At 31.6% G+C, this 17,055-nt stretch overlaps 1 protein-coding gene across 1 annotated transcript; it reads right to left on the bottom strand.

The window, feature by feature from the left end:
* Positions 1–5,110: 5,110 nt before the first annotated feature.
* On the bottom strand, positions 5,111–16,272 carry LOC143053761 (fibrinogen-like protein A). Its single transcript, XM_076226539.1, has 8 exons — positions 16,218–16,272; positions 15,196–15,243; positions 14,625–14,707; positions 13,513–13,584; positions 11,632–11,791; positions 8,485–8,609; positions 7,904–8,000; positions 5,111–5,289 (listed from the first exon to the last, which is right to left on the bottom strand). Exons 1-8 carry the CDS (start codon positions 16,222–16,224, stop codon positions 5,111–5,113), a joined length of 771 nt encoding a protein of 256 aa, XP_076082654.1. The 5' UTR covers positions 16,225–16,272.
* Positions 16,273–17,055: the final 783 nt, after the last annotated feature.

Raw genomic sequence — 17,055 nt, 5'->3', positions numbered from 1 at the left:
GCCATCTTGGTTGGTTGCCCGGGTCACCGGACACATTTTTAAAACTATATACCCCAATGATGATTGTGGCTAAGTTTGGTTAAATTTGGCCTATTAGTTTCAGAGGAGAAGATTTTTGTAAAAGTTAACGACGACGGACGCCAAGTGATGAGAAAATCTCTCTTGGCCCTTTGGGCCAGTTGAGCTAAAAAAGCAAAGTAAAATCTTTATTTTAGCAAATAATAAAACAATTCTGTCCAACAAAGTCTATTTCTATGATCTAACTTAACCATGTTAAATTATTTGTAATCGTGATAATTTTTGAATTTCTAGTTTCCTTCTGCTATAATATGGCTTTTTTTATATTAGGCAAAAAAGCACACACAGTCTTTATAGTGCAATAACTGCAATAAAAATCAGCTGACGATTTCGACGAAAAAGATCTAGGTTGCATTTCTTTAAATATTGACAATGCAATTTCCCATAGGAACTCCTTTTACGGCTCAAACTGTACCACTTTTACTATGAAGTTTTGAAAACAATCTTATCCTAGAATTGAAAGTTCATTTGCACCACAATTTTTTCAAAGGTCAAAGTATAGGACTGTGCGGCATATTTTCAACGTTTATATGCCCGGAACTTCTCAGAGTTTAAACTAACACTAATTTTCTTAACTACCCCTACCTCGAATGAAAGGTTACCACAGATCTCAATGTAAACAATATGCACATATACATGTACTGGTAACATTCCCAAGTTATGTCTCTGTGAGATGGAACAGAGAGAGCATAACTGGGAACCAGTATGTAAACAAAATTAATTTTCTATGAATATTCTAAATCTCCCCAAAAGAGGCGTGTTTTGAGAAACAGCTGTATTTACAAAGTGCAACCTCTAGTGCTGATGATAATCTATTAAATTAAAGGTTTCTCTTTCTCTTTTATTGTTTTCAAGATAATAGGCAAAACAAACATAAATGGGGAATGTGTCCGTGGAACACAGATAATGCCCCCTCCCCCTCGCTTGCATATCATATTTATAAAATTATGAAGGGACATAACCAAAGAATTGTAAAAGTGCAATTATTATTATGTTTATAAAGGCATATAACTCCAAAACGATAAAGGTGACGCCACCCAATTTTCAAATTGACATGTTTTATGTGGCAATAAGCATGGTAAGGTTAAAACAATATTTGGCTATGGCAAACTCAAATAAGAGAACGGATACCAACTTCTGGGAAATACGGACGGACGAACGTACAAACAGAAGAAAAGGGTAACACTTAATGCCACGTCTACTTTAGCGGGGCATAACAGGGTTAACATTCATCCTTTCAGGCCAGAAATCCCCTGTAAATAGATAGTAGGTAGACCCTTTCACTCGGAATATTAAAGGTCCTTTCAGGGTTTTCTATTTATAACAATTTTTATGATGATGGACAATTTAAACTTGCATTTTATTCCTTTATTCTATTTAAGCCATGTAAGTCATCATATGATACATTTTTAAAGTATATAATTACTCTAATGATGATTGTGTCCAAATCTGGTTTGTGGAGAAGTCCGGTTCAAAGATATTTTTTCCAAAAATGTTACATTTAGACACTTTTTAAAAAAGTGTGTACTTCACTTGAATCAATCAGTTTGTGTTAAAGATTTGAACTGATTTGATCATAACAAATACTTAAATTCAAGTTAAAATATGGAAATAAATCAAATCTGCTATTACATTTCATTTTTAGAATGTTTTTAGTCTTAAATGGAAGTTGTCGAATTCATGTCTTGTCTCATCATTTGTATAAGTAAGAGCTCAATTTATTAACGCTTGTTTCACTGTGTTGTCAAAGACGATTCATATTTATCTAACACACGTTTTCTACGTTCTAATAGATAGCGTTAGAGTTTACTTTTTAAGCAAATGTAATAATTCTATATTTTGGGGTCAAAAGGGGTCCTGATTGGCCTAGTCTGTTCGATTACTAAATCTCAATTGGCACTGAGACTCTGTTAAAATAACTTTTGCTCAACACACAAATATTTTTTAATATTTTTTTTTAATCTTCTTCTGTTGATATACAAAAATAGCAATGGATAGATGCAAGGTAGTTATATAAGTTAGGAAAGAGCATGTTATCTTTTGTGATGGGGATTATGGAAGTTTAACAAAATGAATGTGATAGTGTCTTGATCTGAAGATAAATAATATTGCCCAAAACATCCTAACACAAACTTCTGTACATTTAGATGCACATCTAAAACTATTTAAAATACAAAAACAGTGTGTACGCAATGAAAAACAATTTCGATGAAAAATATGAAATAATCAAGCCTTATAAGTTATAACGAGTGAAAATGAATATATTTTCTATGCATAACTTCTTTGCTTGAAAGGCCAACTCCAAGCAAAATAAACTGGTCGATCTCTTAGCAGTTATATTCCTTTTCTCTTCTTCTTGTAGATATAAATAATTTGTCTTTAAATAACATTTGGTTGTCTTCTGGAGAGTTGTCTCATCAGACGACATCTTTTAAATTTTTGTATATATGTGTAATCAGTCTCATGAAATTAAATTTGCTATATTATTTACTTTTCCGGATAGAAATGTGTTTTTAATATTATTTTTTGTTCAAATGAAATCTAAAATAAACTGTTGCTGTGCAGTTTTTCTAAGTAATTAATTGGTTGCTATGCACTTTTTCAATATAAATCGATGGTTGCTAGGCATTTTCCTAATATAAAAAAATGGTTGCTAGGCAGTTTTACACTTTAAATGAATGATTGTTTACAAATAATGTGATGACACCCTCTAGACCTTTGAAGTTAGGTCTGTGTTATACATGTAGTTTATATAGTCCTGAATGAAATCATGTATGGTTGCTAGGTACATATTTTATCAAATAAGGGTGGTTGCTAAGTACTTTTGATATGACCTTGACTCTTTACTTTTCATATACTGATAAAAAGTGGCTTAAACAGCCATATAATTTCTCCATGTATAGTAGCCTCTTTCTATTATATTTCCTTTCAAAATGCAATCAATAAACACAAGGTCAAAGGTCAATTTCATCAATGACCTTTGACCTTAGGACAAATTTATGGTAATTTAATTGCCAATAGTTTGCACATCATAGTCATTCAATAATAATTACTTTTTGTGGATTATTTTAATAAAATGGCTACATTTTAGAGGTAAAAAGGCAAAAATGACACATTTTTGTTTCCATAGCAACCATCCTAGAAACTAATTTCCCAAACATTTTGTTATATTTTTTTTATTAGAAACATTGATACTTTTCATTCATAACCACAGGTTAAATGGAGGTGGATGCAAAAATGTCTATTTTGTTCATACAAAATATGTAAAATTCGTCTTCTGAACTATATTGAAAAATGACCTCTGCTTCTGCGGTTGTGACAATATTCAGCCAAAATATTTTTTATATATGACATTGCTATTTTGTTTAAGTTTCATGTTTCTAAAAAATATTTACAAATATCATTAAATAAAACCTAGTTTTCATTACGAATGACTGCAAAATTTCCGGGAAATCTCATTCACTTGGTTGCCATGGCAACCATGACATAGCAACATTTGGGTGGGCATTTTTCTTACTTTTTTACATGATTACATGTTTTGGCTAAGTTTCATGAAAATCGGTAACTATGCGTGCCGGCAACTCTATATAAAATGGTTGGTGGGTACAGAGAATTGCTCTTAATTTTCTGAACATTATTGCTGTTTACAATTTATCTCTATCTACAAATGTATAATAATATTCATGATAATAACTAAAAACGGCTAAATTTCTTTAAAAATTACCAATTGGGAGGGGGGCAGCAACCCAACAACCAGTTGTCCAATTCATCTGAAAATTTCAGTGCAGATAGATATTTACTAGATAAACAAGTTAACCCCTTGTAAGATTTGCTTTAATTGCTTTGGTTTCAGAGTTATAAGCCAAAATTTACATTTTACCCCTATGTTCTATTTTTAGCCATGGCGGCCATCTTGGTTGGTTGGCTGGGTCACCGCACACAATTTTAAAACTAGATACCCTAATTATGATTTTGACTAAATTTCGTTAAATTTGGTCCAGTAGTTTCAGAGGAGAAGATTTTTGTAAATGATAACATAAATTTATGAAAAATTGGTAAAAAATGACTGTTAAGGGCAATAACTTCTTAAGGGATCAACTGACCATTTTGATCATGTAGACTTATTTGTAGATCTTACTTTGCTGAACATAATTGCTGTTTACAGTTTATCTCTATCTATAATAATTTTTTAGATAATAACCGAAAACGGACAAAATTTCCTTAAAATTACCAATCCAGGGGCAGCAACCCAACAACCCATTGTCTGATTCATCTGAAAATTTCAAGGGCAGATAGATCTTGACCTAATAAACAATTTTACCAGATTTGTTCTAAATGCTTTGGTTTCAGAGTTATACGCCAAAATATACATTTTACCCCTATGTTATATTTTTAGCCTAGGCGGCCATCTTGATTATTTTTGCTGGTCACCGGACACAATTTTTAAACTAGATACCCCAATGATGATTGTGGCCACGTTTGGTTAAATTTGGCCAAGTAGTTTCAGAGGAGAAGATTTTTGTAAAAGTTTACGGACGACGGACGACGGACGATGACGGACGACGGATGCAAAGTGATGAGAAAAGCTCACTTGGCCCTGTGGGCCAGGTGAGCTAAAAAGGCAACACGATTACTGTTGTGTCACTCAAGATATAAAAAAATAGGGTCTGATGACAACAAATTGTTAAAATTACTTCATATACATCTGCTTTGGTTAAATTTGGTCCAATTGTTTAGAACGTTTGTATCAATACTCTTCAAATTCATAAATTGTTCTATAGACGAATGTTTGTCGACCCTAATGCATATGTTATCAGACATGTTCAAAAATTGTTAATGTTAAAATTTATATTGACAAACAAGCTGATGTGATTCAGGTGTCACTGGTGTGCTTAAGTGTAATCCTGGTATGTTAAATAATTTTATACAAACACTTAGTCGATGTAAATAATGCTAAAATTGACAGGTGAGGTTATTCATTGATCCTTTCCTTTAAAGTTATTATAATAATGGAAATTAAAATGACAATTGATTACAAACCTAAACCAGCTGTCGCAGAAAAATATCCAATAGTTAACTGATATTTTCTATGCTCATCACCAAGGTGAAAATATGAATAATTTGCATACTTGAAATTCTTATTAAAATCTTCCAAGTAAATGGACAACTTGTGTCCAGTAGTAGTTGAAATAGTGTGAATATTGTCGTTACCTGAAATGAAGAAAAAAAAATCTTTGTACATATTGCCGTAAGTTTTGCAATTCGGTGTCAGAAATAACCATTTGTATGTTTTCAAAGACATATTGATTAACTAATTGGTGAATATATCATAACGGTCATATTTTTGGGATGGCGGAATCCTGATAATTCAGAGGTAGCCACGGACCTTGAGCAGAAAAACTCACAACCTCAAGGTACAAATGAACTATTTGATGTCATTGTAATAAAAAGTTTTAAATTTTATAAAATTTCATAGTACATTATTTCAAACGATTTATAAAACTTAACATATTGATATTGCTTTGTTACTAATGATTATACAAAGTATGGAGTATACAAACAAAAACGGCAAAGCAATTGGTTACAATGAGTGTCTTAGCTGACGACTTGAAATGAAATATTTAATGCTATAACAAAACCATCTTTTAACAATTCTAGTCCTGACTGAATAATTTTCAAATAGGATTATACTTAAAATTTTGACATGCAAAGTCAGTATGATGACATTGAGCCTGTCAATACTGTTCACTTTTATTTTGTCATTTCACAAGGTCACGCCTTTTCCGAATTTGAATTTTACAAATTGTTCTTATCTTTTATGTGGCATCCCGTTCCCATTTCAAGGGAAGATTTCGAGAGCCCATCAACTTTTATAACTCCGCCACATTGTTTATTTCTGTCACAAGTGAAAAAGCATAAAGCATAACAATCACTTTGTCATGGCTAGCATGGGCTAACTAAACGGTTAAAGAGTTTACTAGATGAATTATTTCGTGAAACTACCAGCAAAAGTTTATTGTTGTGAGTTATTAAAACATTTACAACTAAAACTATTCATACCAGTTTTTTTTTATATCTGATTATAAAATACAAAGTTCTTGCTCTTTAAAGAATTTAGCATAAAAAGGTATATCATACATGTGTTCTATGAACTATGAAAAAGACTTTTTTTTTAGCAATTCACAACCTAACTAGTCTGACATTTTAATTAAATCTTCAAATTCATAAGATACTGCAATAAAATAGTATATGTCTATAATCATGATCATGTGTATTTAGACAAAAAAAGATCACGTTTAAAATTTTAAGCTTGTCACTTTTCATGTAGCTTGTAATTTTGTATTTGCTGTAATTTGCATGGCTTATACTTGATTTTGATTGGTATGTCTTAAACGTAACACGTTTTCATAGTACCTTTTGTCAGTATCGTACTTACTTTATATTATGCAAGCATTTGTATCATTGAATTGCGTGTGTATTGCTATTTGATTTATTGCAATCCTTATCGAAAGACAGCATGCACAATCAATCGGATTGAGTTATAGATAATGCAAATTTTAAGGTTTTTATTGTCGTAGAACACCCCGAGGTGTGCTCTACGACAAGAAAAACCTTAAAATATGCATTATCTGACTTATATACCGTCAACAAAATATTAATTTTATAAAGATTTGTAAAATGTAGTATCCTATTTTACCGACAACACTAAAGTGGGATATTCCTTTCTAATGCGTTCATGTTTTAATACTCCCTTCGGCTCATTTAGAATGTGAAATAAAACTCACTTAATAATTAAGATATAAACCTTTTAATTTTTTTTTATCCATACACAATAAAAATATTACTATAACTGCATGAAGTAAGACACAAATGTATTGTTACCATCCGATAGCGGTGTATGACAAATACAAGACACACTGTAAGTAATTTATTGTACCACTTAGCTTATGGAAAAGGGGGAGGGGTATGTTTTTTTCTATTTGTTATGTTATTTCAATCGCGGAAAAGTGGTTATTTTTTTAACAATTTTACTTGAATCGAATGAAAATTTCAAAAAGATTGTCTTTTGAATAGCAATACATTTTATTAAAAGATAATCCGGATATAATCATACACCCTCCGCACCCGATCCTTTCGTGAGTTACGTTAATGTTATTCAATAGAATATAAGATTATCTTATTAGTTGATCATTTGATAGAGTAAAAGGTATACATAAATCTTAAAAAGTTAACATTGACACGAAGACGAATATAAATACATGTAGGTCACAGTATGATTTCCTATTCAGTGTGTATCGTTCTGAACATGCATGAAATATTTGCCCCTGGACGTTAAGCAAGCAACCAAAAATCAATCAACCTTTGATTCAATAAGATTTTCAAAATCTTACACACGAATATGTTAAATCTGGATTTATTTTATGAAAGTCTACATTAAAATTCATCTGACATATATGATAATGTTTTTTGTATGTTTATTGTAGCTATAAATTAACAAAACTTCACGTTATTTGTTTCTAAAATTAAAATGCGGGACTACAATGACGGTTTCCTGTACATCTATCATCGATTGAACCTTAAAAAATAAATTTCCAAATCGGCAGCAAAAAACTATTAGACGAATAAAGTTTTGAAGTAAATCATAGCTAGATTGCATGTTTATCAAGGAAAATAATGACTTCACACAGGTCATTATTGTATGCCTTGGAGCATATATCATTGAAACATGGTATCGTCCGGGTTGATTCTGACAAAGAATGACCTGTTGTTCTGAAAGAAAATAACTCCGTATAGGTATATAATATGTCTTAAATGAATGTCTCACCGAGCCAGTATTCCCCAGCTGCTGGTCCGAATCCTTTTTTGTAGTTCATCCAGTCTTGGTAAAAATCGACGGAGCAATTAAACCGGCGTTGTATTACCTATTTACAAAATCGAAATATCAATATACTTGTAAATATTGACCCGAACTTTAACTATGACATACAAATATACATGTATTTCTATTGATATCTGATTGCAAGTTCGGGATATTCTGGCTGTGTTGAAATTCCATTGGTGGTTTTCGGATTTTTCTGCTCTTTGATCGAGATGTTTTCTCTTTGATCCATTCATCATTCCATTTTCATGGTTTATTAATTGTGACAGCACGATGAATATGCTAGTGTCGGTCGAGATAAATAAAAGCCAATCTGGATGAACTAAAAAATAATTTTATAGCTTAAATAGAACGCTTCTGCTACCCTGCAAGGTCTTGGATTAAGACTTTAGTATCTTTCTCCATATTTCGTATATTTTGATAGATCGGGTAGGTAAGTACTTATAATTAGTCTTATAAATCTGGTATTTTTCTTTATAATTGATATAATTTTTGAGATAAATTTTGTCTTAAACCAAATTACAAACCGTCCACTTCTCGTTGTTTGCCATTATACAATATACTTGAGTTGGGCGGATACCATCTGGGTAAATGGTATACACACCTGTTGTTGTGTTGGTCAAGTCATCACACTCTCTTGGTAATTTACTGTCTTTTAAATATTAAAATAATACATATGTGTATATTAAGATAAGAGACGTTTCAGTCTATAGAATAATGCATTGTAATACACAATTACATTTAAAAAAACAAAGACAACGACAGCACAGCTCCTAATGATAAAACTTACATTTGTTCATTACAGTCCATCAATGGTTCTCTTTTGCTTATGTTTATGTTTATTTTCTTCTGTGATCCTTCACTCCAGTATTATAATTAAACATACACGTACATACACGTACATTTAATGCAGGAATATGTGTCAACCTCCTTGAATCTAATTCAAAGGTTTATCATATATTTCTCGTTCTAATGCGTATTCTATATCAAAAATATATATAAGATTTGCAACAGAGCCGAATGAAATATTTCTATGTTTCTGTTTCGTTGAATCAAGTCGTTACTTTTGTACTTCATTTTATATTGTGGGTTGTGGAAATATTTATAGTTTTAAATAAGCTTTAAGATAGCTTGAATACTATACAATCAGCAGGTTTTGTCGTTTTGTTATTAATGAAACGAGTTGCGGTTAGTCAAATAGTTTACCCAGTAAGTACTGAGTCATTCCACCACATTTTTAGATAAGGAAAAGTCTCCACGCAAATTAATACCCAAATATCGTGAGCCTAAATCCATCAATTGGAAATACAACTTTAAAATTTTGATGGATTCAGTCGAGGATTATGCCAGGCAATGGGCTAAGCGCGAGAAGGAAGACGTAGACACTCTTTCCGAATGGATTAAGGCAGTGAGGTCGTTGATACAAATCAGAATTAAGAAACTGAATGGGTCCATCAATGCCCATGCTACGTCAATCTTTAAAGACCCAAATGTTGCAAAACACCTATCCGACCTCCATGACAAATATGTTGTTGTCCCTGCAGATAAAGCCCCAAATAACATCGTTTTTGTGTGTAAAAGTCACTACATCAACTGCTTGATAAACGAATTAGGTATTGACAATTCACTTGGTAACTCAACATATACCCTCACGACACTTACCAAAGAGGAAATCCTGGATAATCATAGGTCTGTTCTATGTTCCTTTGGAATTTCAACCAACGATGAAGAACTGGATCTTCCATCACTGTATTGGATACCTAAACTACATAAGTGTCCTTACAAACAACGGTATATTGCTGGGTCTTCCAAGTGCTCCACGAAACCTCTTTCTAAATTATTAACATCTATTTTATCAGCAATCAAAGACGGGCTTCAAAGTTATTGTGAAACTGCCTATTCTAGAGGTGGCGTGAATCAGATGTGGATACTTAAAAATTCAAAAGATCTTTTAGAGTACATACAATCTAACTCTCTTTCATCTTGTAACAGTATTAAAACATTTGACTTTTCTACCCTGTACACAAGTATTCCACACTCCAAACTAAAAGACAAATTGAAAGAGTTGATATTACTTTGCTTCATAAAAAAGAATGGCCAACGTAGATACAAGTATCTTGTCTTAGGGAGGGATAAATCCTACTTTGTAAAGAATCACTCTGATTCAAACAAAAAATTCTCTGAAACTGATATTATCAAGATGCTTGATTTCTTGATTGACAACATATTTGTTACGTTCGGAGGACGTGTTTTTCAACAGACTGTCGGCATTCCAATGGGAACAAACTGTGCCCCTCTACTCGCCGACTTGTTTCTTTATTATTATGAGGCTGACTTCATGCAGGAACTTCTTAAGAAGAAAGATAAGAAGTTAGCAATATCCTTTAACTCTACTTTCCGCTATATAGATGATGTTCTTTCACTAAACAATTCAAAATTTGGTGACTATGTGGAACGCATCTATCCATTCGAACTAGAGATAAAGGATACTACAGATACAGTTAAGTCGGCTTCATATCTTGACTTACATCTAGAAATTGACAATGAGGGTCGGTTGAAAACAAAACTTTACGACAAAAGAGATGATTTCAGCTTTCCAATTGTGAACTTTCCATTTCTAAGTAGCAACATTCCAGCAGCACCTGCATACGGGGTATATATCTCCCAATTGATACGATATTCCCGTGCTTGCATTTCCTATCATGATTTTCTTGATAGAGGTTTGCTGCTCACAAGGAAGCTATTAAACCAAGAGTTCCAAATGGTAAAGTTGAAATCATCCCTTCGTAAATTTTACGGACGCCATCACGAGTTGGTTGACCGTTATGGAATAACCGTTTCACAAATGATATCGGATATGTTCCTTACGTCGTAACTACAATCCCCTTCCCTTTCATGAATATGACCTACCGAATTAGACTATTTACCGGATTTGTAATCACTTAAGCAACACGACGGGTGCCACATGTGGAGCAGGATCTGCTTACCCTTCCGGAGCACCTGAGATCACCCCTAGTTTTTGGTGGGGTTCGTGTTGTCTATTCTTTAGTTTTCTATGTTGTGTCGTGTGTACTATTGTTTTTCTGTTTGTCTTTTTTATTTTTGGCCATGGCGTTGTCAGTTTGTTTTAGATTTATGAGTTTGACTGTCCCTTTGGTATCTTTCGTCCCTCTTTTAATAATTATTCGAACTGTTTTTTTTCAAACCAAAACATGTAGTCAATAAATCATTTGTTAATCTGCCTTTGTCTGTTTTATTGTGTAATTCAATTCACGTTATTAGTTATTTTTTCTTTAAAATCTTTTTTTTTGTAATACATGGCTTTAACAATCGCTGTACACTTTTGGTTTGGCACATTGATGAAGCCGATTATTGACCTTTTGCTGATAAAATATATTCGTATTAATTATACGCTTCAGGTGTCAAACACTTTTTTTCAGCCATTATTCACTATAACAAAGACATGAAAGACATAGAAGAGATTTTCAATATTTGATGCAATAAGCTACAGTTGATGGTGATACTATCTTAATGTTTTTCATAACACATCATTTCAAGATGTTGTGGTATAAAAGATTTGTCAGCCAGTTTTCTGTTCAATCGGCATTCACAATGAGTACAGTTTTTGAATGATTGATCAAAGCATAAGTGAAAAGGGAATGCATATATATTACCAGTACTGTGTCCTGTGGACGAGGTATTTGCAACGTTAGTTACGCATGAACTCTTCATATTACATATGTCTGTGTCATTACAGCACGTCTGACATACAATGTGATGGCCCTCTGATAGTCGTTTTCCGAAAATGGACCCGGAACTACCAAGAACGCAAAGCTACAATACGTTATACTGCTATATTACGTTATGACATATGATAATATTGTATTGTTCGTTTTTTTAATATAATGATAAAAGTTTCCGATTAATTCCTATAATTCCATTATACTTTGCTATTTAGATAAATGTGGCTTTCAAAACTATTTGTAATTACTATAAATCATGTAAATAGAAATGACGGTTGTTTTGTATTTCTTTGTACGATTCATTATTCAAATATTTTGACTAGAGGTCGATGTGTTCAAAATGTTAATACATAATGTTAATACATAATGTTATCATTTGATTACAACACGAATGTCTATAAACACATTATCTTATATTTTATTTAAAAATTTAATAAAATTTAACCTTTACCATAGATATTTAGCATGGCTTCTTTTCAGAAAAAATATTAAAAAATGTAAAATATCTTAAAGCATCAATACATTTGTTTTTTTGTTTTGTACCAATAACAAAAGGACAGTGAAACTGCAGTTGTATGAATTAAAAATACAAAAGTAAACTACATGCCATGGTATATTCAGACTGATTCAAAGGCAATATTTACCTTCAAGTTCATTTATATTCTGTACATACAGATAACCTCAAACGAAAAGTTGTTTGACAAAATCAAAGCTCACAACCACCAAAGGAATAGAAAATAGCAGAAACAACTTTCATATTTCTAATTTAAAACAGTGTTCTAGTTGTACAGCTAGCTAAACTTCTCTCTTGTATGACAATCGATAGAATTCCATAATACTTCAACACTGTGAGAGCAAAGTAAGCATAAATCATAGGACAAATGTCAAAATATAGGGTACAACAGTCATCTATATTGTGTTCTAATCTTAATAACTGTAAACAAATTACTACCTTAAAAAGTCTTAAATGGCATATAGACACTCTATTAACAAAGTACATTAGCAAACATGAAGGACAAGAATACAAAACTGACAAAAGAACAATAACATAAGGGCGGGATGCACAAATACCGAGTCACGCCAAACGTGTACAGCATAACATAAACAAAACTGTAAAAGTTTAAAATGTACACGGAAAAATAAAGATATCTCTTTAACACGTACATATAAGTAAGATGAAAAACAAAGTCAGCATTTAGAAGCAGTACTCCAATACAATCATTCAGTCTTTATGAAATCGATACGGAATGTTTAATAACAAGGTTTGATAAAAGAGATGGGACGGATTTTAAATGGAGATGCAAACACATAAGTTTAAAATTAAATTACAACGCTTTGATATGTGCTATAGAACTATTGTTATTTAAGTATCCGAGGTGTTGTTCCCAGGAAATGCACATGCGTGTGTAATGATAACAATGAGTGAACATTCAGCTTTACCATATCATACATTGATAGTGAAGTGATATGGCCAAATGAAGCTTCTTTTAAAAAATGATTTTGTAATCATAAGTTGCAGCATTAGTTTTACTCTCCAATAACATAACTCGGAGTGACTTTAGATAACCAGAATAACAACTCTAGCCGTATTTTATTGAACTTTTTTCGTCGGCAAATGAGGGCGACTTTCTAGTCATACCTTCTATGAATTTATGCATCATTCGGAGACACTAGAGTTACTTACGATTTGTTCTAACGGATTACAAAAAAAGTCATTATAAATAATTCATATTATATTTCTTTAACATGTTTAACGTGTTTCTAAATATTCCTAGTTTCAACAATTATCTGTTTTTTAATTATCTTATTTACCTTTTGGTAAGTACATCCGAAGTCATACAATTCCGATTTTGATTCTGTAACATATTTATGTGCAAAGCAAATCTAGAAGAAACAGAAAGGTATTACTCATACAAAAATGCAAGTAGAAGATACACACGATGTTAACTGACTAAATAAAACACAATCATCATCAAAGCCTACAAATCTGCAACATGATTCTTTTCGACCTTTTGTTCGTATTATTAGAAAGAAGAACAATGCATAACTCATGAATGAGATTAAAATAAACAGATAATGATCAGATCTAGAGCCATCCTTAGTTATAAAATCCCAACAGACAGTAATTTCTATCTGTTTTGAAATGAAATTAATGTAATTTTTTTTTAATTATAGACATAAAGGTAATCGTGTATTTGATGTGACATCATAAACATTCTTGTTTGGTGTTTTTTTTAAGAAAATTGTAAATTTCATTTTAAATACGCTCAAGGTTTAAAACAACGTACGTTAAGCGTAGTCTTAATACTTGTAAAAAATTAAAATCAGTACACAGATGCTTTACAGTACAACGAGTCTTTATTTTGTACAGTTTACATTTTCCTGATGACCAAACTATGTCATTTTTGTTATTACTTCCTTTAATTAAACGAGGAACATCTTATACATCAAGTTATCAATACAAACGATAAAATGCTACATGCACAAATATCGAACTCGAATGTAAATTTGATGAGTGAACTTTTCAGATTTAAACATTAGCGACTAAATAAGGTATATACGTCGTACACACAAAACACCATATAAGATTGGAATTCAATGTGAGATATATAATTGTTGAATGGGAATCGGATGCGAATCTAAAAATGGAATATAAAAATGAGAGTCTAAAATTGAATATAAATGCATGTATTTACGGTGCTAATTATTAAAATATTACGGTGACCTAATATCAATATGTATTTTTATCTCAAGCTTACACATATAACTTCAAAACATACAAACAGTTATCAGCTATTTCATAATTCTAGTGAAATGTGTGAATTTAATTATGTATTTGTGTTTGTCTATTTCCGGCATGGCTTAATTGATACAGTTTAACATTAACATGTACGAAATGATGATAAGAAATAAGTGAGAAGTACCTCATTATTCCCGCATCTTTCCAAATGAGTACAGTCTATTACACTTTCTACACTGCTACATGACAAACATGTGGTGCCGCCATCTAAAAAAAAGATATAATGCCGACATTTATTTTAGGAATATATTCATACTTCATTATTTTTGTCTGATTCGTTTGAGAGTTCCTGGTGAAGATACATTTGGGAAGGTGCTTCTGAATTATTAACAAACTTAGTTTCCAAATTAATCTACAGAAGGTGACCTAAAATTGATGTTGATATTTGTGCTAGATCCTGATCTGTCATATTGCTTCACAGGTATTCAAATTACTTGGAATTAGTGTTCCAACTGATTTGTGCGCATGTTTGAATGAAGGTAGTTTCATCAATGTGGAAAGAATGTACCAAAAGACTTTGATTTTCATATTCTATTATGACAAGTTCGGGAATATTAAAGGAACGCAAAACAAGCTGTACCATATAACGTTTTATTAACAATAATATTAAAAAGATTGGCTTTACTTTCTTACTCGAATGCAAATTAATGAAAAAAAGGAACAAAATATAATTGAAACATGTAAAACATATTTACCAACTGGGTACAGAAAGCAGACGACTATACAAAGAAACCACGTAAAACCTGAAAAAAGTCAAAAAGAATCAAACGGATTGATTGTAAAGATAAAAACTTGATAGTGTACAGTGCAAAAATATAGGTATTGACAGGATGTAAGACCAGAAATGTTTATTACTGTAAAAAAATAAAATGCTTTAGACATCCGAATTTTTTACATATGTTACACAATATTCAAGAAGTGATTGCAAAGTGAAACACATAACCATAATCAAGACTGCTAATAGATCATACTGATCTCACAAACTGGATTAGGAAAATTGAACATCGTTTAACTACTGTTTAGATTAATATAATGATATCTTGTATTAAAATAATTCTTCTGTAACATTTGAACGTGATATAGGTGATGAAGATTTAATATTTGCCTCTAGTTTAGAATCATTACTACTATTGATCAGAACACCACATGTAATTCAACGTTATAAAGTATTGTTCACTTATCTTTCAAGTAGAACTTTGTGTTGTGACATATGATAGATAAAAATAATACAAAGACCGTATAACGTTTGATTTGTGTTCTATATTGCTTGAGACTTTTTAACTGAATTCTAGCATGTTTCCACCCAGTCTGAAAGAACTAACATATATGTATCTTATTCCGTTAGAACTTTGGAAACCAAGTAAAAGAAGAATATTTTCAACAGATGATATCTGTATAGTCTAGGGGAATTGAAATTTCATTACTCTTTGATATGCCTGATGAGGAGTATCTGGACTATAGATATAACGATTTTTTCAAATTTTCGCTGATCTAAAAATGATGTATGTTCTGCCTATACATGTTTTCGTTTGGCTCATAAGTGTCCTGTACGATAAATGGTGATAAGTAATTTCAAACTAAGTACCCCTTTAGTCAATATAATTGATTATATATAACCCTTTTTAATTTACAAATAAAGATGCATGCATTTTATTTTTCTCTTCTTTTTTGGTGAAAAAATTAGCTGAAATATACCGAATATTGCACATATTCATACCTGTCATCTTCTTTAAACAAAATGAAGTGCAAGCTAAGAGAACAAAACAGGTGTTCTTCTAAACCACTATCTTTTGTATTATCAAGAATTCGTAAATAACTAACCTATATTTTAACAGACAATCCATATACTAATTCTTACTATTTCGATATGAAAACTACTTCGGTTTCATTTGAAAAATGTTACAAAAAAGAGATTAATTGATTGTGTTTTCATCGTGCATTCCATATAACGTTGTAAATTTTCTTAATTGTTTTGAACCTATGTTTTGAATGCGTGAATCGCATGTGTTGTCTTTTAATTTCTTGTTGGTACTGTTAGTAATCGTCTAATTGGTTACTGATCTGTGTAGGTTGCAGTATATTAAGCTTTCAAAAAATATATAGTCTACCTAATAAACGTGTTCGCGTACGCAGAAATTGTTTAAAAATATCGAATATATATTGTACGACTTTGCCCCCCGCAGAGCTATAGAAAAACAGTACATTAACGGGTGTTACACGGACTCTTTTTAGATGATACACGGACTCTTTTTAGTTGTTACACGGACACTTTTTATGAATAGAACCACTCGTGCATGATCAGTGAGTTCATGGGCACTTTAACTTTCAATTAGATTTGAACTTTTTTATTCACCGACTTATTTCCTGTCTTTTTATTGAACAAAATATTTACGTTAGCATCAATATCTTTTTTCAAACATTTCCAGTAAAATACTATTCATATCAGTACACTAAGGGATTAGACATTTAACTTCAAAAGGGGGAGGGGGTATGGTTTTCTCCTTAAAAAGATATTATGATCCCAAATTTTATGAGAAAAAAATTATTATGGTCAA

The sequence above is a fragment of the Mytilus galloprovincialis genome, chromosome 12 (genome assembly GCF_965363235.1).
Source record: "Mytilus galloprovincialis chromosome 12, xbMytGall1.hap1.1, whole genome shotgun sequence".
Lineage (NCBI taxonomy): Eukaryota > Metazoa > Mollusca > Bivalvia > Mytilida > Mytilidae > Mytilus > Mytilus galloprovincialis.
The sequence above is the reverse complement of the archived record's forward strand: the minus strand, read 5'-3'. Positions and strand labels throughout refer to the sequence as shown.